The sequence below is a fragment of the Malaclemys terrapin genome, chromosome 4 (assembly GCF_027887155.1).
Source record: "Malaclemys terrapin pileata isolate rMalTer1 chromosome 4, rMalTer1.hap1, whole genome shotgun sequence".
NCBI lineage: Eukaryota > Metazoa > Chordata > Testudines > Emydidae > Malaclemys > Malaclemys terrapin.
In genome coordinates, this window is record NC_071508.1 from 40,466,104 (window position 1) to 40,493,232 (window position 27,129).

At 43.2% G+C, this 27,129-nt stretch overlaps 1 protein-coding gene across 1 annotated transcript in view; it reads right to left on the reverse strand.

The window, feature by feature from the left end:
• Window positions 1–18,843: 18,843 nt before the first annotated feature.
• Window positions 18,844–27,129, reverse strand: part of CHKA (choline kinase alpha) — a 34,638-nt gene continuing 26,352 nt past the window's right edge. Inside the window, exons 4-12 of the mRNA XM_054025921.1 lie at window positions 26,350–26,463; window positions 25,607–25,740; window positions 25,122–25,226; window positions 24,628–24,686; window positions 24,164–24,251; window positions 22,466–22,574; window positions 21,789–21,895; window positions 21,144–21,225; window positions 18,844–20,210 (exon numbers count right to left, since the gene is read on the reverse strand). Of these exons, the coding sequence (XP_053881896.1) occupies window positions 20,151–20,210; window positions 21,144–21,225; window positions 21,789–21,895; window positions 22,466–22,574; window positions 24,164–24,251; window positions 24,628–24,686; window positions 25,122–25,226; window positions 25,607–25,740; window positions 26,350–26,463 (858 nt within the window). The 3' untranslated portion in view covers window positions 18,844–20,150. The remainder of the gene's footprint in view (window positions 20,211–21,143; window positions 21,226–21,788; window positions 21,896–22,465; window positions 22,575–24,163; window positions 24,252–24,627; window positions 24,687–25,121; window positions 25,227–25,606; window positions 25,741–26,349; window positions 26,464–27,129) is intronic.

Below are 27,129 nucleotides of genomic sequence, written 5' to 3' on the forward strand. Positions count from 1 at the left end.
CTCACAACCCTAGGTTTAATAGCCCAATGCTCACACCACTGAACTATCCCTCCCCCATCAGTACAGCAGGGTTCTGACATGGTTTCTTTGACTCTTGTAGGCCTTAGGGGAATTTTCAAAAGCACCCTAATGCACCTAGGCTCCTTAGTCATTTGGGCACATAAAAAAAAGTATCAGATGTCAAAGTCATGTGTGAACAACTTAACATTCTACCCTAAACATTCCGTTTTACAACATTTTCCCTTACCCGCTAGGACTGTGGCCAGACTAGTATTGTGGATACAGTGGCACAACTGACACTTCACAAGAGATTAACATTCAAGATGGGCTCAAGGTGAACATTTTAAAACAGCCCACGGTTCAGATCTTGGATTTGGGTTTAACCCACTGTAAAAACAGAGGCCATTTGCAACATTCAGCTGCAGCTTGCAAACCCTCCCAGTGATGTTTGGGGCATTTTGGGATCTGAGATTTTGGATGGAGTCTTTCTCCAGTTAAAATGCCTGCCATAAATACAGCTCACTCAACATAACCAGGTGCCAGCTCTTGCCAAGGCTTTAGGCCTCAGCTGAGGACTGACAAGTTCATTGCTGGAAACCAGTCCGTTTCACATGTGTGTTAGTATAGTTAAGATGGGTATTGCACTTATGATAATGTGTTTAGTGTTTAGACTTTATGTAAAGCTTTATGTAAATTGCTGCATGCATTAATCTCACTTATAATTTTTTTATCACATACTATTTAAATTTTTGCTTTGTAACTTTTAAAAAATGTTTGCTCTGAAACTGTGAACTCAGTCAGGAGGGATCGAAGTCCTCTCAAAACTAAATGGGCTATCATGGGAGATCATAATACAAAGACTTTGTTAATTGCCCCTTCACACACATGAAGAGAGAGGCGCAAAAGGGCTCGTCCCATCAGCTTGAATTCTGGCAGAAGGCAATACAAATAGCTGACAAGAAAAATTTTCCTTTCTCTTTTTGTTGTTTGGACTCTCACAGAGCTGGAGCTACAAAACCGAAGCAGAGATCCCCAGAGTCAGCCCTAAAAGACATGCAGAGCTGACAGATTGCTACAACTCTGTCACCTTTTACAAATATAAACTGTAACTTATTTGTATATATATGCTTGTCTGCTTTAACCTTGTAATAATTTTCTCATTTCTTTTTTTTTTTAAGTTAATAATAAATCTTTAGTTTATTACAGGACTGGCTACAGGTGTTGTCTTTGGTGAGAGATCTAAAGTACAAATTGACCTGGGGTAAATTACTGGTCTCTTGGACTGGGAGCAACCTGAATATTTTGTGATCTTTGGTGTATAACAACCAAAGTCCACTTTGCCTGGGTGGCAAGATAGGATGCCCTAGGGGACTGTCTGTGACTCCATGGAAAGACTGTTAAAGTGCTTTAGGAGTTCACACTTGTTACGGGGTTGGTGAAATCTAATTATAGAAGATACAACAGTTTGGGGTCCCTGCCCTGGTTCTTGACAGTCTGCCCTTAGGTTGGCACTCATAGTCGTGAGCCACTCCAGACAGCGTGACAGAAACTGCTGTTTGTGAAAAAGTTTTCCAGTGCTGGGAGGATGGTGGGAGGAACTTCACTCTACAAACTTATTTGTTTTCAGGGAGATTAAATATTTTTACTGTCTGTTTACTTCCCAAGATTAGGCTCCTCTGTGTACGAGCTGCCAGATCGGTTAAAGAGGACTCCTGCACGGCTTGAACTAGGGAATATTTTCCAAAGAGTGAGATACACATGGATCCCGTGGTTCACAATACCTGTATTCTGGTAATAGACACAGGAATTGGGGACAAGAAAAAGTGGCTTCAAGCCCCCTTTGTGTCTCCTAGCATTTGGAGCCTGGCCAGAAACTTACTGAATCCTTAGGTGGATGTTAGAATCGCCTCTGAGCCACAAGTAGCCAAGAATCGCCAAGACCACATCATATTCTGGCCACAACTCCTCTTCCTGCAGAGAATCCAGCCCGATATTTGCACAGCTTCACAATTTGTAAGCCATATTAACTGTGTAACTCTGTCTCCCTCTAGTGGAGAGTCCACACAGAAGTTTCAGCTTGCAAGCTGGGACACCTGGTTCTGTGGCTCAGCCAATAGAAGCCCAAACTTTTTAGATTCAGGAAGTCGAGGTACAATCCTCACTAATAGTGACCCATGCAGGAGCAATGCATTACATAATCTTGTTTTTGATGTGGGTGTGTCAAATTAATGCATCCATTTTCCTTTTAAAGGACCATGGAGATGATTGGAGTTTGAGACTAAGGCCATCTAGCAGTCTCTATACTCATTACATTCACTCACTTGAGAACTTGAAGCGCATCAATTTTTCGCTCTGGAGGGAGGGCGTCCATGGGGTGCAGGGGAATATTCAGGATTTTAGTCTAAGAAAGTGCCCTTCCAAAGCTCTGGTGCCCTTGACATGTTTATAAACATATGTTAATGAATAAGCCTGTGCCCTCAATGTCCTCAGGACTCCCTACAGCAAAATCTGAATGATTAACCACAGAAGATGCAGTTTCCTGCAGGCTAGATGTAGTAGTAGGATTTAATGTATTTTGTATAATTTAAAATAAAAAACAATAAAATAATAATGTAGCATGTATTAAATATATTGATGTATAATTTGACCATATCCTGCTAGCCACCCTTTTCAAATAGAAGAAAAAAAAAGGCCTAATACGCCATTGGTAGAAATGCATCAGCCAAAATGTCATGTGTCTGGACTAATTTCAAGGCAGTAACAAACCTTTGCCAGTCACCATTTTGTTGTAGCTTTAGCATTTTAAAATAGGTAAAAGAATGCCATGATTGTTTTCTTTTGCATTGCAACTTGATGTTCCTGTTCAAAATGTTCTGTGTAAATTAATTCTGTTTTGTGTGTAAATAAAAAATGTGTGTGTTAAAAAATAAGTGTAAATGCCATCGCTGAACCAGATGGTCTAGGGAGGAACCGGAGACAAACGCAAGAGCACCAAGAGGCTGCTACACACCCCTATTGAAATGTCAGAGAAGGGCAAATTAATGACTCTAAAAATAAAACAAGCACCTATCAATGGGGACAAAATAGCTGTAATCAAACCCAGCATAGAATAACTCCCTAAAAAAATTAATAAAAAAACAATTAAAAAAAACAAGCAATTGATTACAGCATGACGGTGCAAAACTCATAAGTCACAATAAAAAAAATCACTATATAAACAGGGTACCTTGCCATGAAACTTTGGGTTTGTCCTGCCAAGACTTCCCTGGAGCATCGTGTTGTGACCGACAGAACCCGGCTTCTCCCTACCTGTGATCAACCTAGCTGGCCACTAGATTGATCCGGACCCTGGACTAGTAACTGTAACATCGACTGGAGGGACAGTGTGTGTGTGTGTGTGTGTGTGTGTGTGTGGTGTAATTAAATGCATATGCTAATTGTTGTATCTTCAATAAACGCGGCATATTGCCTTTTCCCCTAAAAATAATCCCATGTCCTTCTTACAAGCATAACATAGAAAGCATTACAACTATCTGTATAACCATGTAAACCCCTGGAGAGAGACAGAGGGAGCAGAGAGGTGAGAGCAGGCAAAGGGTATGGGGAAACCAATGGATTCACTATGGATTCTGGGATGAACCCTGAAACAATGAAGCTACTGTAGCTGCACAGGAGGCAAGAATCAATCTATGCCATCAGAGAAGCTGCTAGTCTCTATGGGCACTATTTGCCAGGTTTCTGGCTGTGAATAAAGAGGTTCCCTGAGTTTATACAAAAGGGCCTTGCGTTTTAGGTGTGCACCAACACCACCACAGGACTATTCTTTAGGTGAATGCAACAACAAATGCCCATTTGTATTGTCAGGCTCAATCCAGCAATGTCAGAACATTATACGGTAAAAGAGGTGTGTCTGCATCATGGGGCTCAGGTTGTTCTCTTGCTAGTCCTCTCCCCCAGAGCCACTATACTTCCAGCTGGCAGTAGGTGAGCAGACCTCCCTTCAGAGTCCATCTGTGCTGTTCCTTGATCAACTGCAAGCATCAGCCCTGTGCACTCCCAACTTCTGCTGGCCCAGGACAAGAGAACCAGACCGGAGAGAAAATTCTGGCCATATTGATTCTCTACAGAGATGGGTCACATCATAGAATGAGGCCTCTCAACCCAGACTCATGTTACCATCCAATTGTCACACCAGTTCCTCCAAGGATTAACATATTCCTCTGTAGAACTGCTGAGCAGTTCTCAGGTCCACGTTTTCCAGATTTCCACCCCTTCCCCCACCAAACATTCCTGCATCTCCCACCTGCAGGTGGAAACTTGTTCAGCTAAAGTGTGGCCAACCCCAAGCATTTGAAGTCATGACTTAGGCCCACAAAAATCCATGAGATTTTAAAAATAAATTAGTTTTGGGGGGTTTTATTTGCCTTGTGCTTTTTGAGCCTTCATATTTTCAAGCTTTTCTCTGCACCCAGCAGGGCTAGAAACTTACTTTTTTAAATGACCAGAAACTGAAATTCTCATGTAGTCAAATGACTTCAGGAGCTGGGGCTTTGCTTTTCTTAAGCTATTGAAAGGCAAGATAAAACTGCCTGAGCTGACAACCCTGCAGTTATGCCTTTGATATGCTGAGCATCGCACTGTGCTGAGGGGCTGATCCCCTCCCATATTTCAGCCCAGCATTTCTGCACACAAGCAATCCTTCAGTCACTCTTGTAACGTGAATTCTGTTGATCTCCACAATGTTTGCCTTTAGACCCACTGGGGTGAAGCCAAAAACAGTCAATGAATACAACAGGACAACAGCCAGGACCAAGGTCACCCGGGAAGTGTGTGTCAGGAGCGTGGCAGGCAGGACTTCAAAATACAGCAATGGCACCAAATGACAGACCAGGCATGAAGGCAGGAGCTGATCGGAAGCAGAGTCAGCAGTTTTTACTCAGCAAATAGTGGAACAGAGACTGTCAAGGCTACGAGGCCAATAATGCTACCAGCCCTTTCACCCTGTTATATGTTTGCAGAGTTCACATAGTTCTTCCTATGCATCTTTCCAATCACCCACTTCAATAGAATTCTTATAAAAATAAGAAATCGTGCCACTGCCAGCACCACACCCTTATGACAGCAAATCAGTGTGAGCAGCCCTTACAAAAACTCTAGTGCAGTAAACCAGCATGTGTAGCCCAGTGCTCAGGAACAACCCTACAACTAGTCAGGGTCATGATACAAGGCAGTTTGTTGCTCCTGTTCTGAGCACACATTTTGAAAATCTTGGCCATCTCTGTTTATTACTCCTCTCTTGGTGCCATGAACTCACACTAGGTAATAGCACAAAGAGAGGGCTGTATGGTGACATATGTGCCTCTGACCTGTAGGGGAATCTGGTATTGGGAACTTTTATAGTTTAGAAGGATTCAGGCTCGACAAGGACTGGAATAAAAGGAATTCACAACTGAAGATATAAATGAGGAATAAGACGAAAACAACAAGCAACAACATAGCAAATAGTTACACCACTAGAGACTAATGAGCCTTACAGCATGTAACAGGGATGCACTTAACAGGGATCAGTATGCATTCTTCTAAGGGAAGTAAAGGTTAAGATGAAGCTAGCCAAAGCTTAGCTAGGGGTTATGGGGAAAGACCAAGTAAGAGAGTGCCACATAAGGAGTGGGGAGATCTGGCTCCCCTTCCTACACCAGTTTCTGGCCCCAGCCCTTCTTAATTCAAGTGCTGGCTTACACAAGTCAAAGCTAGTAATATACCTTTCTGACATGCATTTCAATCCTCGCTGCCAATTCACTTCTGAAGAGTGGCTAAGGAGTGACATGGGAGTTTCCATGTTAAAGCACCACAATGACTTTTACATCAAATGGGTTCATTTTTCTACAGTTAACACCCACTATTGCTAGCCACTGATGAAGCTACACTGGTTCTCGTGCAAGATCTCAGAGTCAGCAGAAACAGAGCCTGCGTGATATTTAGTCTTTTCTTACCTAAACTGTACTCCTCAGGACAGAGTGTGTGCCTTTTGTCTAATAAGTGTCATGTGAGTCTATGGTGCTTTATTCAAAATAAAAGAGTTATGAATAAATTACTGGAAGTGGTTTTCATGAAAACTGGTGATTCGTGAAATTGAAACGCATTCAGAAGTTCTTCTTGGAGCAACTTCAGTTTCATTTTCTATTTTTTCTCATGTTCCTCTTTTTGGGTCTTCAGATGACTGTCACTTGGAGAAAGAAAGAACACAAGTGTGTTGCATCACTGATCAAGGCAATTTCTTAGCAGAGTTTCTCATCATAAGAACATAAGAATGGCCGTACTGGGTCAGACCAGAGGTCCATCCAGCCCAGTATCCGGTCTACTGACAGTGGCCAATGCCAGGTGCCCCAGAGGGAGTGAACCTAACAGGTAATGATCAAGTGATCACTCTCCTGCCGTCCATCTCCACCCTCTGACAAACAGAGGCTAGGGACACCATTCCTTACCCATCCTGGCTAATAGCCATTAATGGACTTAACCTCCATGAATTTATCCATTTTAAACGCTCACTGGACAGCCCAGTGGGTTATTCTCTGCTTCAGAGAGTCTTAAACTTTTTTAAAAAATATATAAACACATAGCCCAGAGAACAGGAGCCATGACACCCTTCTCATGGACACCGTGGAGGCCAGGGACCGCGTGGCCATCTCCGCCACATCCGACACTGCCTGCAGGGTTGCCCTGGCAGCTGCTGTAGCCTTCTCCACCAGCGCTTTGAACTACTTCCTGTCACGCTCCTGGAGGGAGTCCTTGAACTTGGGCAAAGAGCCCCACAGGTTGAACTCATACCGGCCCAGGAGAGCCTGATGGTTCACCACCCATAACTGGAAGCTCGAGGATGAATACATTTTCCTTCCAAATTAGTCCAGCCTCCTTGAATCTTTGTTTTTTGGAGTAGGGGCTGGTTGGCCCTGCCGCTCCCTGTGGTTGACCGACTTGACCACCAGGGAGTTAGGGGCAGGGTGGGTGTATAGGTATTCATGCCATTTGGTGGGCACAAAATACTTGTGTTCCACTCTCTTAGAGATGGGGGGCAGTGAAGGTGGTGTTTGCAATAGGACATTTGAAATTTTCGCCACCCCTTCATGGAGAGGCAAGGCCACCCTGCCCGGTACCGAGGCAGACAGTACATTAAACAGGGAGTCCGAGAGCTCTTCCACCTCCTCTGCCTGGACGTTGAGGCTTGATGCCACCCTTTTAATAGTTCTTGGTGGGCCTTAGAGTCCTCCTGTGGGACGGAGGGAGGAGGGGCCATAATCGCCTCACAATGGGAGGGCAAGGAGGCCGGCACCATACTTTGCATGTCCACTGGTCACCACCACCTGGTTGGTCTCCGAGCACAGTGCCGAGGATGTACATCCCACCAACTCTTTCCTCGGAAGCTGGGAGAGGGAGGCCGATGGCCCTTCTGAGGCTCCGGCCATCGAGCAAACCCCCATCGGGGGCTGCATCGAGGGCCATGGTGCCCACTGGTACAATTGTGCCGGCCAAGGGGGCCGGTGCCACTGCACCCTCTGTGGCACCGGGGGGGGGGGCTGTTCGGCTTGGCTAGCCTGACCCATCGATGGACGGCTACAAAGGGAGGCCGGGCTGACATATGACCTGCCACTATCGCTGGACTAGGAGGAGCGGTGGCGCAAGGAGCGGTGCCAATCCCGAGACTGCGACCTCGACGTGGCTATCGGCTCCGACGAGCGGATCTGCGATGGCTACTCACTGGCAATTGACGCCCAGGGCTGCAGGAGCAGTGCCGTGGCAGGGTTCTGGAGCGAGACAACAAACGGGAATGGTGTTGACGTTCGTGTAGCGACCAGCTACGATAGCTCCTCCAAGACGAGGACCTTTGGTGGCGTCTGCCTCGGTCCCATTGGTGTTCGCACCTCAAGGTGGAGCGGTGCCTGGAGTCTCGGTCAGACAACCCGGTGGGAGTCAACGGCGACCCATGTGGACTACGCATGAAACGGTTGCTGAGCGGCAAACAGCGTCAGGAACATTCCCTCGACCGAGACCGAGTCGGGGACGACTGCGGAGATCCCAGTGGTGGCTTGTCTCTGGAGCATGGGGCCAACATTGGCGGTGCTCCTGGTACTAGCATGGACATGACGTCCCGGGCCGCCTGCAGGGCCTCCGGCGTGGAGGGCATCCAGACATCTGGGGAAGCCTGCTCTGACTGGGCCGGGCCACCCCGCTCGACTTGAGTCAGAAGCCTAGAGGCCGATGGGGATCGAGGACTGCCCAACACGGGTCTAATCTCTGCCCCAGATTTACTCCGGTGCCGCGGCAGAGAAGGCCTCTTCTTAGCCTTCTTGGTGTGCCCCGTGGACGGGGAGTGGTGCCGACTAGTAGATGACGCCGGGAGGGTCACCATGCACTGACATTGCGGTGCCCAGTGTCGACCCGGAGCGGCGTGCCGGAGTCAACGCCGACTCAGTGAGGACAACCCAGAGCCTAATGTCTCTCTCTCTCTCTTGGTCCAAGGCTTAAACAACTCGCAAATCTTACAGCAATCGCTGAGATGAGTTTCACCCAAACAGCGTAAAGAGTCTGCGTTTGGATCATCTCACTGGCATCGTGCGCCTACAAGTGTCGCACGACTTAAAACTCAGGACACGGGGCATGCCCTGGCCCAGGCACTCTAGCTAAACTAAACTAAAACTAATCAAGTACTAACTACATACAGGTACCATACACTGAACGAACAAGAGTTCTGGGGACAAGCTACAGCAAAGCTGGAGCAAAGCAGTTCCAAAGCACCTTCACTGGCGGCAACAAGGAACTGAGGGTGGGGGGAGTGCGCAGCGCCCCTTATACCGCATCATGGAGACGTCACTCCAGGGGGTGCTAGGGGTGCTCCCCGACGGGTACTGCTAGGGGAAAAACTTCTGACATCAGTGCATGTGGCGAGCATGCACACCTACTGTGGAATACACATGAGCAATCACTCGAAGAACAACTATTTTATTTTACCAGGATAGAAGTATTGGGACTCTCACACCAGGGTGAATTGCCAGACCTATCAGACTTTAAACATAAATCCCCTTTAGTCTCTTCCTTAAGAAGGTAAATCTATTATGCTGCTCTCTGCCTTGCTTTATATGCTAATTGCTACAGAACTGTATTTAACACAATGGCTTCCATTTTCCCACCCTACAGAAGTGGCCAAGACAAAATCAGGTAAAGTGGGCCAGGAGGGAGAAAACTCATATACAGACACATTGGCAGAGGAAGTTCAGAAAGACACTAGCACTACAATACCACAAGTTTACAGCATCAAGAAACAGTAGCTGTAAGTGTTACAGGTAAAGCAGGATGGCGGACTCCTGAGTCATCAAGGAGTCAGTGCCACTAGTTGAGTTGTCCAGGTGCTTTTCACAGGGCTTCAGATAGACTCCCTTTCCTCTCCTGCCTGCACCATCACAAAGGCTGCTGGGCATGAGGAGATTGCTGTCCCCAGAGGTTTATAGTGGAGCTGGAACGGCATTCCAGCACTTTGCTGTGTGGAGCATGCCATTTTCCTCTCAAAATGGTGTCCTCTGCACAGCATGAGACTAGTGGAGGCATTCTGGTAGCTAGGGTTATCATCCGTCCGGGTTTCCCCGGACACGTCCAGCTTTCTCAGTGTTAAATGGCCGTCCGGGGGGGATTTCTAATCAAGTAGAAATGTCCGGGATTTCCCCCTTCCCCTCATGCAGAGTACGTCTCGGCTGATTGGATGGCGGGACCTGATTGAAAGCTGCTCGCAGCCACTGGGGCCTCTAGCAGCTAGAGTCCCTCCCCCTCCCCGCTCCCTCCTCCCCAGCAGAGCAGCACAGAACAGTGTTTGAGTCCACGTGGAGCCTGCAGCTCTCCCTCTGCCCAGTGAGTGGGGGAGCAGAGGCTGCAGGGCGAGGAGGATCAGGGCAGGCAGGGGCATAGAGGCGGCAGGGTGAGTGGGGAGCAGGGGGCACAGAGGCTGCAGGGGTGGGGGGGTGCAGAGGCTGCAGGGCAAGGAGGAACAGGGTAGGCAGGGGCATAGAGGCTGCAGGGGCAGGGGGGTGCAGGGCAGACGGGGGGGTGCAGGGACTGCAGGGCGAGTGGGGAGCAGGGGTCACAGAGGCTGCAGGGGCGGGGGGGTGCAGGGACTGCAGGGCGAGTGGGGAGCAGGGAAGCACTTAGCAACCCCCAACCAAGATCAGAGCGGGAGGGGGAATGCGGGGTGCTCAGAGGAGGGGGCAGAGTTGGGGCAGGGACTTTGGGGAAGGGGTTGGAGAAGGGGCGGAGTTGGGGCGGGGCCAGGGGCGGAGTTGGGGCAGGGCCGGGGGCGGGACCGGGGCCCCGTGGAGTGTCCTCTTTTTTAAATGTTTGAATATGGTAACCCTACTGGTAGCATACAGCCATTCAGGACTACACCACTGGCTGTCCCTCCCTCCTGCATCCCCCGGGGTGGCTCCATTTCAGGCACATAAGTATTTTATCCTGAAACCCCTTGAGGATCAAGCCACTGCAAAGAAGTGTGACATTCTGAGTGTTTTCTCACCCTCGTTTGACCCCTCTGAGGGCAGAATGATAAATACATCCTCCACATTGACAGGAGCAGAGGTGGATCCTGTCCTAGCAACAGAAAAGGGACTAGGCCAAGTCAACAGTGCTAAGGATGTAATCCTCCTCTTCTGCCGCTCAATTTCAAATCCCAACAAGAAAGACAGCCAGAGTTTAGTCCTATTTATACATAGAGAGAAGCCACTTTGTACACACCTGTCATTATCCTAGCAGCATAAAATACCAGGTCAGCCTGGAACCATCTTTCTGTGGGCACACTGAAGTTGTTTAGGTCTGGTGACTCAAAAACCAGATCAGACAAGAACCAGATCTATAGCCAGGGAAGGGGAGATATAGCACAGTGGACTGTCCAGCATTACTAATTCCATTCTGGGACTCACACACAGGACAGTCAAACAAACCAAATCTCAGAGTGGGAGACCTCCCACATTTATGATCAGATACAACTTTCATAGTCAGCCACCTCCTTGACCTTCCTATAAGGCCAGCTGAACAGAGAGACGTCTAGGCTAGTAGAGCCCTGCAGGGACATCCAGCCAGATCTTTGCAATACATGCAAGGCCAGAAGCATCATTTACAGAGTCGTGAAATCACAGCCACCAGAGGACTCACCGCCAGCGACCTTGCATAAATCAGCATGAACGATAAAGAAGTGCACTGCTGTCCCACAGTTCCAATCTCCTTCCATAAAAGGAAGCCACCTTCTCCAAGAGACCTTATTCATTAGCACTAGATATCACTAAACAAAGGAAGCCAGACTCCCATGTCCTGCCCCGCATTCCTGGGTTGGCTACTTCTATAAGAAAAGCAGAATATACATAAACAAAACCACATACAGAGAGGGCTAGACTCCAAGATCTGCCCAAGCCTTCTGAGCAAAATGGAGGGGCCCTCTAGCAAGTTTTTTCCTGAATACAGTGCGCTCTCATTATCAGCCTCTCTATTAGGAATGTGTGCAGCAGGGAAATCTTCAGTGACTCAGGTTCAAAGGGTTCAGGTGGCCTCTTTCAACTCTGTGCTAGGAGAAGAATTCCCCTGGGTCCTAGCTTTCCCTGTAGCTCTGTTTAGACAAAGAGCAATACATACATACAGAGTAAAACCCTTTCAGCTGCACAATTGATCTTAGAAATGAAACTAAAATCTCTTCCACAATAGATCTTTGGTGCTTCCCAGGAAATCACAGCTCAAACTGCAGAAATTCAGCTGCATTCTCACATCTGCGCCACAAACAGCTCTCTCATACACACATCACAAGTATTTTGAATATGGAAATAAAGCTGGCCATGTGCTTTCAAAAATACGTCATACTGGTAATGTCCGACCCACAATCATAATGGAAAACAAAAATAAAAGAACAGCTAATTAAAAATAAACAGCATCACAGACATGAGTTTTTAAAGTTCTACGAAAATCTGTATTCACCCTCAGGAGTTCCCCTGGTAACCAAAATGGACAGTTTTTGAAACCATAACAGTTCAAAGGAAAAAAAGGACATAAAGTGCAGTTGGAAGCAGATATCATCAAAGTTCAAAATGTCATATGGGCCTTTCCAACTGGCTAATCTCCAGGGTCAGCTGGCATTAGCAGCCAGCTCTGTAAATCTTTTCAGGAGTTTCTATAGCCTTGAATAGTTCAAATGTTCCCTCACTCTCTTGAACAGGGAAAATTGCCCAGTTCCTGCTTGGAAGCCAACACATCGATACTCCTGAGAAAAGATGCAGATCTAGAAGACTGATCTTCATATTGACCAGTTTATATCATTAACTAATTTAGACAATAAAATGCTGCCAAAAAAAATCTTAGCAAAATGCTCTCTCGCCCCCCTGCTACTAATTCACACTGACCAGCCTGATTTTATCCCAGGGAAATCATTAATCATAAAATGCAGTGACTACTAAACATCATCCATCAGATGAAGGGAATGAATAGAAGTGATCTTCTTCTTGCATTAGACACAGAGATAGTGTTCAGCAGAGTTCTTTGAGAAGTGGTGTAGTCCAATGGAGAGGTCACTGGACTGGAACTCAGGAACGTTGGTTGCTGTTCCTGACTCTGTCACTCACCTGGTTTGTGATCTGGGGCAAGTCACTTTCCCTTGCTGTTGCCTCTCCAGTCCTTGTTCAGTGGGATTAGGTACTTTGTTGATGTGGGTCTTAAATTGGCAGTTGGCCCAGAGATTTTCTCCTTCGGGTGCAGGCCTTGATGCAGTGATCTGTGCATTTGTCACTTCCATACTGGATTGCTGCCTTGTGCTGAAGCAATTAAGATCACTTGGATATTTTAGCTAGTGTCATATGCAGCAGCCCCATGCTTTATACAGGAGGCAGATTATACTGGTGCTCCAGCGACTGCACTGGCTTCCAATTTGTTTCCCAGTGCAATTGAAAGTCTTGGCTTTGATCTATAAAGCCCTTTAAGATTTGGGTTCTTTCTGCATACCTTGGAGACTGCCTATGTTCTCTTTTGATGGATGAGGTAAGATGAGCTGCTAAAGCTCAGAGAGGATGGTTTTGTTTGTGGTTAAGGGTGGAATCCACAAAGCTATTTAGGCACCTAACCTCAGATTTAGGCATCTAACTTGACCTAGAGGCTCAATCCAGTAGGGGCCCTCTGAGCACATCTACTGAATTGGAGCCCCAGTCAAATGCTGGCTGGAGGAGGAGCCTACCTTATAGCCCAGTGGTTACTGCACTCACCTGGAATGTAGGAGACTCAGGCTTAATTCCCAGCCTTTTTGCCAGAGGGGTAGAAAGGACTGGAACAGGGGTCTCCCATCTCTCAAGAGCATGTGCTAATCACTGAGCTATGGTGTATTTTGTTAGGGCATGCCCTCAGTGTCCCCTGTTGAAGCTGTTGCACTCTGGATAACTAAAGAAAGAGTAACTGGAGCAGGGGAACTTGACTTAGGGTCTCCTGCCCGCAGCAGGGTGCCCTAATCACTGGACTACAGAATCACCCCCACTGTCTCGCTCTGGCCCAATCACTCTTTATTTATCCAGAGAGCAAGGGCTTTACCAGGAGAGATTGAGGGAGGCCCCACATCAGAATAACCTGTAGCGCAATGGTTAGAGGTAGGTGCTCCCAGTTCAAATTCTCTCCCCCTCCCCACCAGGGAGGGGGGAATTGAACCTATCTCTCCCACATCCCAGGTGAGTGCTCTAATCACTTGGGAAAAAAGCAAAAGATGGGCATTACCACCACCACCACATCCTCCTCTAGCCATTTTGTGTAGAGCAAGGGAGGTACCAAAGTCAGGAGAAGGGTTCCTGGTCATGGATCACTAGCAGTGCTAGGCACCTCCCTGAAGTCTGGATTAAGGGACCTATCCCTGAGAGAGGGGTGGGGCTTAGCACTTTGGTGGCTCCCTACTTAGGGTGCTAGCTATGCAGATTGCAGTCTAAGGCACCTTCCCCTTAGCATATGCGCAATGTGCCTCAGATGGCACGTGACCAGGATTCATCACTATATTATGATTATATTATAAATTTGGTCTAAGGCACCTCTCTTTCCCCATTCATTGGATAACGAACCTAGGTGCCTAAGTTGGTTTTGTGGATCACAGTGTTATTCCTGTCATTTTGTAGGTATCTAAAAGTTAGGTGCCATGATGCTCAGTGTTGCAATGCCTAAGTCCCTTTGTGGATTTGACTGAAACACTAGAGCAGGACAAAGGAGATCTGCATTCAGTTACTTGCTCTGCCACTGACTTCCTGTGTAACTGTGGGCAAGTCACTTATTCTCCCTGTTCCTCAACTGTGAAATGGGGATTTATAGTACTCCCTTTCTCCCACCTACCCTTTGTCTAGTTAGGTTGTGAACTCTCTGGGGAGGGGCTGTCTCTTCCTATGTTTTTGTGCAGCATCTAGTGCACTAGGGCCCAGCTCACATTTGAGGCCTCTAGAAGCTGCTCTTACAATTCAGTAGAAGTGCCCACATGCAAACAGGAGGGTGCTGGTGGCCAGGCATTTTAAGTGAATGATCTTCAGTTCTCGAATTTACTACACTCATTGGGCTGACAGAGACCAAATTTACTGAATGCCTGGGCATGCTGCAAGGCCTATCACCCAAACTCTCCCTGGGGGAGCGGGCTGGGAAGCTTTGCTAGGGAGCTAATGGGAAGAGTCATAGGCATTGAGCCAATCATGATCTTAAATTGACTTGCACATGTACCTTGAGCTTTGCAACACTTTAAAAATCTGAATAGGCACATAAATGTATCAAAGTGTATTGGCTGATCCCGTTTGACTGAGATTAGTGGATAAGGCTCACATAGATGGGAGAAGTTCTTTCCCTGTTTGTTTATGATAATGGAATCACACTTAATCTTTAGTCAGTGGGCGATATGGGTGCTTTCACAATCAGAGCCATAATAAAGCCAGTTTCACATCTGGAGAAACAAGTAGGCAGTTGGCTACAGATCAGCTTTGTTGCCTGTATAGTTAGTACAGTAGCTCCTTACTCTTCTGTGCCAGAGCCCTGTAAGTGCACTTCTGTATTTTATTTCAGTCTGGAACCATTACAGCTATTTATCCATCTCTGGTGAACTACTTCATTTATTGCTTCACATGGATTCAGTCTGGCATGATAGATGATCTCAACTGCATCCTGTACACTGTGGGAGCTGTCACAATGCTACTGCAATGATCTTTCAGGAGTTGAATCCCTGAAAGCCTTATTGTCTCTGTAAGGGACAGCAAGTAGTGCCTCTCCTCCCACTATGCTGCAGAAAGACTGTATGATCAGCCTTGCTGTATTGACTGACTGCTCCTGTCAAATCATGGGGCCAGCTTTATTTTCACCTTTTTATAAATAGCTCTCTTGTGCTTGAGAAACAGCATCTCAGGCCCTAGCTTGTTGGAGCGGGAAAGAGAGACAGTTACAGCTACATTTAGCTGATGATCCTATAATTCCTGAAAAATTGCTGACTTCTTGTAGATTGAGGACGTTGGCTGACACTTGACATCCCAGATAAAATGGCGGTCAACTCTACACATCTCCTCTGTTCTACACCCACAAGACCAGATTTCAACTGCTGTAAATTAATACAGCTTCATTAACCCAGCCCAGATTCGTTTCACTAAGACTCACCTCTGAATAATGATTGTAAAATAGTATTTCTGCATTTATTGCCCTGCAATGCTTTTCAGATCAATGAGCTTGGGTGAGAGGACAGGTTGGTATCTTCCTCTAATTGCCAGCTCACCAGGCTCATTTTAGGCTCTGAGAATCAAGCTAGGTGCTGCCCCTCACATTATCACCAGTAATAAAGGACAAATTAGGACCATGGAGACTACTGTGCAATAATTGCCTCTGGAGGTTTGCACAGCTATTACTGGCTGGAACTTAAACAATGACATCCATCCCATTAAATTGTGCTGGCTCAGCCAGGCTATTAGAAAGGAAAAGCAGCAGAAATGTTTGTCACTAAACTTGATGGATCTGATTCTGAACAGAGACAAGGAGCTGATAGGTGTAGCAAGAAGGTACCATTTTTCACAGTCATTTTCCAGAGCACAGCCACACCTCAAGCTGCTTTCAAAGAGCATTTCCACAATACATGCAGGCCCATGCTAAACTCATCTCTTAACATCTTCAGTGCTAGGGGAGTAGGCTGGCTAAAGTGCTGTAAATGATTTCCAATAAATGGCTATTTAGTGACCTCATGCCCACTGTTGCAATTAACACAACTTGGTGCTTTGAGCAGAGTGGTCAAGGGTTATGTGGGCACTGATTAATTTAAATAGCCCCCCCAATTCCTATCCCTAGCACCTTTTAATCAGGGTTAGCACATTATTAATGGGGTTACATAGGGAAGAGGTTTCTTTTGTGGCACATGCTCCATAGAAACAGAACATCTGTCTCCAAGGACCATTAAATAAGCCGATGTATTTTTTAAACAAATTTAAAATAGTCTTAGAGATGTGGACAAATTGGAGGGCATCTAAAGGAGAGCAACAAAAATGAAAGTTTTGAAAATGTGGCCTATGAGGAAAGGGTTTAAAAAAAACCAACAACATATTTAGTCTAGAGAAAAGACTGAATGAGGACCCGATTGTCTTCAACTACCCTGTTTCCCCGAAAATAAGACAGTGTCTTATATTAATTTTTGCTCCCAAAGATGCGCTAGGTCTTATTTTCAGGGGATGTCTTATTTTTGAGAAATGAAAAATGCCTTATTATCGGTGGATGCCTTATTATCGGGGAGGTCTTATTATCGGGGGGATGCCTTATATTACAACGAGAGGCAAAACTGTAAGTAGGCCTTATTTTCGGAGGATGTCTTATTTTCGGGGAAACAGGGTATATTAAGAGTGGTTATAAAAAGAACAGCAACCAATTGTTCTCCATGGCCACTGAAAGGAGGACAAGCAGCAAAATCAGCAGCAAGGGAGATTTAAGTTAGGTAGTAGGAAAAGCTAACGATAAGGATAGTTAAGTACTAGAATAGGCTTCCAGGGCAGGTTGTGGAATCCCCATCATTGGAGGTTTTGAAGAACAGATTAGACAAACACCTGGTTTAGGTATACTTCATCCTGTAACTGTAAAATGATCTTAAGCATGTTACCTAAGTACACCATATTCCAAGGGGAGTGGAGACATAACATTCAGTAACCCTTTCATGCAAAACTCAAAACCTCACGAGTTCAGGTGACAAAAGCACCAGTCAACACCCTAAAACTGTTTTTATGAAAATGCATGTCACTGCAGTTACAACTGCTTCTGCACTGGCACTTTTCAGGAAGTCTCCCACTTGTACCCACATTTCTGGTGAACTCTACCAGTGCAAGCACTAAGAGTAGCTGCTAGGGTTTTTGTTTTGTTTAAGTCTGATCACATCAAGTCTAGATGAACTGTGATCAAGAATGCCAGCAGCAAGTCTGCATTAGAGTTTCCACCAATGCTAATATAATATTTCCTTGTTTATGTTGGTAATTTCTAGATTATGATTCTCTAAATCATTCAGTGACTTTGTTCTCCTAACTGCTGTGAACCAGAGCTGTTCAAGAAAAAAAAAAAAAGTGAGTTTTTCCTTTCTGGGCATGGACTTCAATGGGAACAGTAAACATCTGAAAATCCTACATGAGTACCTCCAATATAAATTCATTAGAAAGGGGTACGCACCTTGTATAAGAAGAGTGAATTTCCTCTCCTAGAAGCTATTTTTTGGCAGAGAATTCTGTAGTATTCAGTGAACAACTAACATGCTGGAGTTAACTGTCCCACTCTCTGAAGTTAGCAATTCTTCGGTCTCACTCTGCATTTAGGTGGATGTGCGAAGCAATCCTAACTAATAGATGCCGCTGATGTACCTGTGCAAAGCACATTTCAGGTGCAGTGTAGGTATAGCATAGTTGTATCTCTGAAGGTTAGTTGGCATCTATGAAGTGTGGCAGGGACTCTGTGTAACATGCATTGCACAGCAATTAGAACAGTATTCCACTGACTGGCAAACTGCCTCAATCCCATGTTCTAATTAAGAGTCCCATGCTGCAAATGCTACTTACAAACCCAGTAGTGCTGTCAAAGTGAGCCCTTAATATATTTCTTAATGAGTTTGATTCTTTGGACCATGTACTGTAAGTATCTGAAGTTAAAAATTACAATTGCATTCTCCCAAAAGGACCTTTGCTTTTCCCTTCAGCAAAGTTCCTAGATTTGTTACTACTTGATCATTCTGCTACATTTAGAATTTAATGCTTATGCCTCAATTTGTTTCACGTAATGTTTCTGCAGAAATGTTAGTTTTCCCACTGTGTAACATCTCCCCCTCTCATTCCTTGCTTTTTAGCTGCCTTTATGATTAACTTTTGTGACTAGTTAAAAAGTTAAGCTAGCTAACTTGAGTGGTACCTATTTTCTACTGAGGTTTGCAGATACATATTATATTAAGTTTGGGAGCATCATGTTCAGCTTGTATATAGAAGGGATGCCACAGAATGGACTGATTCACTAGACAATTTAAGCCAGTCTGCCTTCACGGGCAGGTTGGTATCAAGGTAAGGCCTTCAAGGTGAAATGTGATCTTAGATGATTTGGGACTGGCTATCAGCACTCATTCTTCATTGCTAAGATATGAATACGATTTCTAAGGAGTAATGTCAGCTTCAAAAACCACAACCACTGGATTAAAGGTGTTATACATTCAAAATATTTGCAAACTGACCCTCTAAAGAATCAGAAATGGCAATTTGAACAAGTCATGCTATATAGCAAACACTGCACACTCCCTCAGATGTTTTATACACCATCTTCCACACAAGCCTATAAGGGAATACTTAAAAAAAAAATTTATTGTAATATAATACAGTATGTCTTAGCAGAAAGCACAAAAACAAATAAAACAATGGCCAAAGTAAAACAAGTTCCCAAAAATCTAAAGATTTCTCCAGAGAACATTTACACATATGCTGTAGATTTCACAGATATATACACGTTTCAACATCATGTTACTGTTTCCCACATCACTCAACTTTACTGGATTGCTGGAACAAGATTGAAGTCAGAGGTTTAACAAGTAAAAAAAGCGACTTAGAAGCCAATATGCCTCAGTTGGTCAAAAATGTGTCTCCCTCCCATCATGCTCTGAGGGAAAGGGGATTATCTTCTGATTTCCCCCATTCCCTCCACCAACACACCTTCCTTACAGACCTGTAATGTGGTAACACCCCTCAGTTCAAGGAGAAGGGCTGGCTTCAGCGGGGGGTATTGTTAATGCCAATCAAGTCATCAGGGTTGCTAGAGTAATTCAAGGCACTCATTCCAGTGCTGCCAGAGTTTTATACAGCACATTGCAATACTGCTAGATAGCCAGGCTGACCAATAAACATGTTCTTGGTGAAAGATGTGAAATGACTTGATTAGTCATCCCAAATCTCTTCATAATTTCCAGTTTAAGATTCATCTGTATTTCATTCTACAAAGACATGTACATGACGACAACTACATTCATCTATAATTTAGGTAACACTTGACAGCAAATTGCTTTAATGTGTCCTTTAACCATTTTGCTGTATGTAGCAGCAGCTTTCTTGAAACAATGTTCAGGGGACACAATGAGGCTAATACAATTAACTCACAGTAAGGCCTTTCAGCCAGCTTCACAGTATAACAGCTGTCCTCAGACAATTGATCTTCCCATTGACCAGTAGTGTCTACAATGTATTACCAACTACAAGTGTTCTCGTCACAACGTTCACCAGTATGTCAATAAAACCCATAAAAACAAAAAATTAAGTACCAACAGTAACACTGTTTGCTCTGGATGCATGTGGTATTCCACACTTAACTGTAAGCTTCCCCATAATATAAAATACCCTTTAGATTAAAAGGATTTCAAGATATTGCACTGCTGTATTATACTTTTGCCTCCCAATCTCATTCCAAAGATTTCTTATGAAACTGTAAACAAATAAACCAAGTGATTTTTGTACAGTCTTCACAAATTGTATATCTGCATTCCAAAAAAACTGGAATCCACTGAAACCTTCATTACAGATACAGTAGCCTAAGCACAGTGGAAGTTCTGTCCAGCTGCTTTCTTTGTACAGTAAGATTGTCCATTCTTCCAACATTCACACTTTAAGTTTCCTCTTCTGGTCAAAGTATGCATCAAATCTTGACAGCGCATAGTCCTAAATAAAATGAGGTAAATAATCAATTTCCTGAGAAACAGTGACAGTTGTGTGCTGCCATGATGTACATGCATTCTTGTCTGCAGTTTGGGAGACTATATAATATGAATATAGATATCGAAATATTTCGATATCCTCCTCGCTTCACCTTCCAAGAGTATTTGGGGACAAAGGAAGAGACTTTTAAACAAGTTAAAGTGTCATGTTAAAGTCTAATTTCAGGTTTAGTAGCATTTCTGCATCCTATCTAACCCTTGGCTATTAGTTTCATGTCAGTTAAGTTTGTCTAGCAACAAAGCAGGGCTTATAGCCAATGCTATAGCACTATTCAAGTGTACTAAACCTTTATCAGCAGTTTCTCCCTGTAAAGTAACTAAACAGTAATATCTTTACCATTCTTAGTCCCAGAGAGGAAGCCTTACTAGAGAAGTTTGAGAAGAAAGCTATGGAAAGATTTGTTTTTCCTCCAAAACAAAACTAGTATTAAAACTAAAATCCACTGTTCATGTGTTAGTCAGGTACTGTGGAAGGCAGATGCTGAAACCCTTTCAACTACAGGAGAATACGTCTGGAAGTGTGAAAGAATCATCTCACTGGCGAAAAATAATTCCACTTCTGTTCACTACTGGACAGAGTATTAGCAGCAGTTATTTATATTACTACCTGTAGTATCATTTGACTTAGGCATGGTAACGGTACAGGAGGATGGACAATTATACTCAGAAGAAAACTAAATGTGTGTGTGTGTGTGTGTGGGGGGGGGGGGGGGGGGGGGGGGGGGGGGGGGGGGGGGAGGAGAAGAGAAGAGAGGCAGGTAAATTTATTTTAAGAACGCAACACTGACCAAGATTACTAAATTACTCTTAATGTGCATTAAGGTTTACTTTTAAATTAAATGAAAGGTTAAGATTTTACTCTTTCAAAAAAACATACCATGTATCCAAACTCTATGGATGAAATCTTTGCTTGTATAATGGACCACAGGCCCCAGAAGAAGTGCGATGCCAGGGCAAACCTGCAAATTACAAAACAAAATGCTTGCTGAAAGACTTCTAGTGTCCCACATTAACTGCATTATCTAGCCCACCTACAGTCAAAATCAACAGTGCCAATTTTATTATTATAACTTGCTATCTTTTAGAGGAGCTCATATATATTATATCTGAGCATCCCAGAATAGAGTTCCTTCTTGGTCCAAGCAGTCATGATATGACATCAGTATCCCACTCACTAACCACCCCCCCCCCCCCCCAAGAAGCTTGGAAAAGTGTACCTTTATCTTAAGGTAGTTTTTCATAGGACAGATTAGTTATTTGTACAATGCCATTAGCAACTTCTACAGCCTATTTGCATTGAGCCATAACAGTTTTGACATGAAACAAGGACTCATTTACAACCATTAGGGGGTTTGTTCTCATTTACCCTAGAAAAGCTATTTAAGGCAAATCCTAACTAGAAATTTCTCAGTGATGAAAGAATGTGAATCCTATAAAGACATCAAAATGCAAGTGTTAAGCAGGTGGACTGTACGCAGAATGCCAACACGGCACTATCACTACAGTAAATATAAATAGTTACCTATTGACTTCCATCAACATATCTTCTTCTGTTTTGGACTTGTCTTCATTACTTAGATTTTCAAATCCATTTTGGAATGCAGTCAGGTAACTGGAGATAAAATGAAGCTAAAGACAATAGTGATCATGAGAACACATCAGACAAGTCTTAGACGCAAGAATGGTTAATATCAGCATGCTAAACTTTATAAAGACCCTAAGAAGTTTAGCTTTTTCCAAGATTGAAAATTTGAGTATTGACCATTCTGGTTCATTTCAAAACCTGAGCACCAAAAGTATGCCACTGAGTAACAGATTAGAAATTCAGTATATAAAGACTGTATCCCATTAGTTTTACAGATACCATTTTGCTTCTGGTCTTAACCCAGTTACTGAAACCAGTGGAACATCAGGACAACCTTTGTATGTACATGCGGGACCATAGTAAGTGTTCTGAAAAGCTGAAAAAGCTATTGGCAGCAATGGAAGTTTATCAGGGCTTTTTATTTTTTAAAGCATTGTACACTAACATCATACTAAGTTTATGAAAGAATGACTACTACATCCAGTGACATAGTGAAAGGAATTTTGGTGGACAGGATGTATAGTAACAATCAAACTGGTAATTAGGAAGGACAGATCAGATTTGAAGCTTGCGGGCACTGACATTTGAGTGTAACTCTACTTTCATGTACCTACCTGTTGCATCCTTGTGGGATACTTCAAAAAACTGGCTTTGAAGAATGGGTATTTTTCATAAGTGTAGTCATACATCCATTCACAGAAGTGATTTGCAATGTCAAATCCTCTGAAAATTAACAGTTCAATAGTTAGGGCAGATTTCAAGTTTCCAGAATATTTACATATTTGCTCTTGTTTAAATCAATACAGTCCTGAAATTTTAATCTTATAAAGCATGATGAGAACATTGGCATGAAGTACTTTAAGTTCTACAAATAGGAGATCAGAATTGTCAGTAAAAACAAGTTTATTGATGAAAACACAAAAAGCAAACAGCACACTATGCATCAACTAGCCTTTTGTCTTAAAGCTTGCAGTAAAACCAATGTCCTTATTGTCCATGCAGGAGAAGTTGCTACTGCTGTTTGTGTGGAGTACATTAGCAATACTAGAATCTGACCTTAACTCAAAAACCAAGGGTCCAATAGATTGAAGAATTGAGAACTATCTGCCAACATTTTTTATGGAATGCAGGAGGTAATTTAGATCACAAGTCATTTATTAATACTGTAAAATATTCTATAGAAGTGGCTTCTATATTCTATAGAAGTGGCTAATACTCCACTGGCATTTTGAGTTCAATTAAGTTTGTTGTGATAAGGTTTAATGGAGTAGTACACTTATATCAGTTTTTACCAAGTTGAAAAGTATGCTCTATGGTATTACTAAGACTAAATCTGAAAGATGCTGAATGAAAAGGGCATTTTTGAATAGTCCTGTAACATCCCAATAGATAATCCTTGCACATGTCAGGAGGAAAGGAGTTAGACAAAAGGATTGAGAGAAAGGAAAGCAATGTGGGGAGTTACAGTTGCATCAAGTAGCAAGAGCCCTTATGTTTACAGAAATTGCTAAATTAGTTAATTCCACAGATTTTCATGTACAGGAAGTGGAAGCTTGTGCTGCACTTGGATACATTCAGAACACCAGTAACTCAACCATTTTTCTTAAATACAGTAGGTGGCTGTAGGTGAGAAAGTTCTTTGAAGTTGCCTCAGAACAGAGTAACAAAATGGTTCATCTTCCTATGATGGAACAAGGTTGCTGCAAGAACTGATTTCAGAAGAAAGCAGCAAACTACAATGCTAGGAAAAGGTTTTGGTAAAAATAGCCAGGACAGTGGAAGTAATGATTAAGATAAAAGATGGTTGTGTTCACAAGTCATCTCTTTAGCAGAATTTTTAAGGTATGCAGTAAAGATTTCAGACACATTACTTAGATGTTACACTAATGACCACATCTTTCTGATTAATCGAGAGATCTCTTGCATTTTCTAAAGAGATTTTATTCACTTTTCTGCTCCATTTATGGAAAACACACCCAATCATGTCTAGGAGGCAAGCTCTCACAAGCCAAATATTATGTGAACTGAACTGCAGCAGTCTGGCTTTTCAGACTTCTGCAGATGAATTTGATTTCAGATACACTGATTTAGGCACCTGCGAGCCTGCCAATTTGGCCTGTGCTCAGAGCTTTTGGCACTTGCAGTTTTGGTGAATCAAAGGCAGGCCACAGAATGTAATGCAGAGAAATACAACTCATTGGAAGAGATTAGATTTAGAAAAGTCTTATTAGCATTTCCTTTTACTGTAGTTTATTTAAAGACATGCCAACCATGCCACACAGGAAAATCTTGCTATGTTTGGAACAATTTACCTGTAATTATAGCTGCTGTATTCAAAGTCAATAAGCATTAGCTTTTGTTTTTCAGAATCCTCTCTGCCTTCCAAGAGCAAGACGTTACCTGAAGAGTTTTGAGAAAACACAAAGATGTAGTGAGCAGAATCACTGGATTTGTTTGGATAAAAAGTCAAACAATACTTCTATTATAAAAAAAGAATTCAAAAAGCTTTGGTCAAGGATCCTGGTGTTCCTTTTGACAAAACAGGAAAGGAACACGTGAAGGCATTGGGATACCTATAATTTAATTTGTAACAAGCTTGTCAAACCCCTACCCTTCCCCCAACTCAACCCATCATCATAATCCAAGGTGTCAGAGTTCACAGGATTGAGTAGATATATAGCCCAAAACAGCATTAGTAGAAATCAAGCAAGAAATAATCAAAGGCTGCTCTTAGCACTACAGTATTAACCTAGTTGCCAAAGTAGTGCCATCCTACCTTCTTGGCAGTCATTGTGGCAAAAGACAACTGGTGATGAAGTAGCTTCAAGCATAGATCTGAAAAACCAAGAGCAAAGGGCCAATAAAGAGCTAATTATGACAAAAAAGTTTCCAGACCCAGCTAAACGTAAAACTTGTTTTTTGTCAGGAATGCTATGAAACCTGGAGTTCATGCAACAAAAAACTACATTTTAATGCTGTGTGTAGGCTGAGAATTTAAGTGCACAGAAATCAGGATACTCAGAGGTAGGGCTCTACTACAACCAATTCAGCACACTATTACTGGATGCACCACTATCTGTTTGTAAGCATTACAAACAAGGGTCAGTTGTGGAGGCTGTGGGAACCATATCAGTTTGACCTGTAAATGCAAGTTTATTGAATTCAGAGAACTATATTAATACATCATGGTTACATATACAAACACTCTTCTAGTGCCAGTGGTAATTCATAAGTTAATGTAAAATAGTGGCAAAGAAGCTAAAGTCTTACCTTAGGCTTTTCATTTCCTGGGGAAGATTGTAACTGAGGATTTTGTTCAATTTTCTAATCCGGGATTCTCTGGTAAATTTAATCCTCAATACTTGGTTTAGATACCTACCCAAAAAATAAAGTTAATTGTAAAACAGTGTACCAAGTTTGAGTACAATTAATATTCCAAGGCTAGAATGCCAATTCTACTATAGTTGAGACCTTTAGGTTTTTCCTTTAGTTTAATCTTAAAAAAAAAAAAACTATATATATATAAGTTTCAAAATCAAGATGCACCAAATTGAATCTTCTGGAAAAAAGTTAAATCTTCTTGACTCCCCCAGGTAAAGCTGTGTAGAGACAGCAAGCCTCCATCCTTACAAAATACCTGCCAGTTTACAGAAGAGACCCTCTAGAACAGCAAGACTTCTACCCATTAAGATTGTCATTGGCTACTGTCTCCCCCCCGTTTTATAAAATTTACAATAAAAGGTGAGAAGACTTACTTTTCCATTGTCCCAAAAAGCCATTTAGGTTCTTTATTAAATGGCATTTTCATACCATGAAACCTGGCCATTTTCTCAGCTATTTCTGCAGATATATCTGGTAAGCCTAGTTCTTCAGTGTCTAACTTTCTGCTCTGTAACAAAATAAAGCACACTTGAAAGAGCTGATAAGGACAGAGAAACATGAATATCATCACTCAATAGCTTTGAAGTAACAATCAAAGTTTAAGTGGTTTCATGAAGGTTCAGCACAATTATGTTTGGGAAGAAGTTTAAGTTAGCTGGACCATCTATTAAGTATTCATTCGGTAGCCTCTGATCTTCTGTCCTATAAGGTCAATGGGTCAAGTCCCACCCGAAGTCTTATAACCTTGGACAAGAGTCCCGGGGATACATTAATGGGGTCATTGAAGAGAACGAAAACAAGTCTTTGTGTGCCATTCTTTTGATTCTTAACGGAATGGCTGCTCAAGCTCGTTTCACTCCATATTTATTATGGCCCAACATAAAACTACAGCTGGAAAAGAAATTTTTAGAGAGAGACATCTTCCCTCCCCACAGAGAGATTATAATTAGAGTCAGGAAGTCTAGTTATAGCAACAAATTAAGGTTAACAATTACAAGTACCAAATATTTCATTCCCACGTCTCTGCTTTTGTATACAGTCTAAAGACACACTGGTCATGTTCAATTACAACATCTTACAGCTACTAGCCTATTGACTAATCATGAATGTGACTCACTGGAATGAATTCCTCTAATCGGCCTTGTGGAAAGATTCCATACAGCTTCGGGCCAAGATTTCTCTCTGCAAGAATGGCAAACATAACACTCTCCAGTACCATGGCTTCTGCACCCTGCATAAAATTAAGGTAACAGAAGTTTACACACGAGTTAAGTTTATTATGTTTAAGAGCAAAGCTCCCAAAGTGAAAGTTTGTTTAGGATTAGTTTTTAAATAAATTCTGAGACTAGCAGATATAGGTTTTTTTTAAAGTGACTAAAGAAAAAAGGTTGCTCAATACAAGAAGTTTTAATATGAAAGCATGCAGCATTACAGCTTCAGGAGGAAACTTTAGTGAGTGAAATTATGAGAGGCCCATTGGTGCCTATTGGCAAAGTGTTCACTGTTCTTTACCAGCAACTCCTGTCAAACTTGAACTCACCACACCCTGAATACCACTTTCATGGGTATCTATCCATTAAAGATAGCATGAGGTCTCTACTGAAACAGTATGACTTATCAATGGTCAATCATTGCACAATGTGTACATGGTTAATATTTAAGGAACAATGTAATTACATTGAGAAAAAGACTCACTCATGTGTATTGTAATGTTTCTTCGAGATGTGGGTGCAGATGTATATTTCACTCAGGTATGAGCACACCCAGTGCATCAAAGCGAAGCCAGAGAACTTTGTCTAGCAGTACTTGTAGGGAGCAGTGATCATACCCTTGTTAAAGCCCCTCCCATGGCTATATAAAGGCAGCACTACCCCGACCTCCCTCAGCTTCTTTGCAT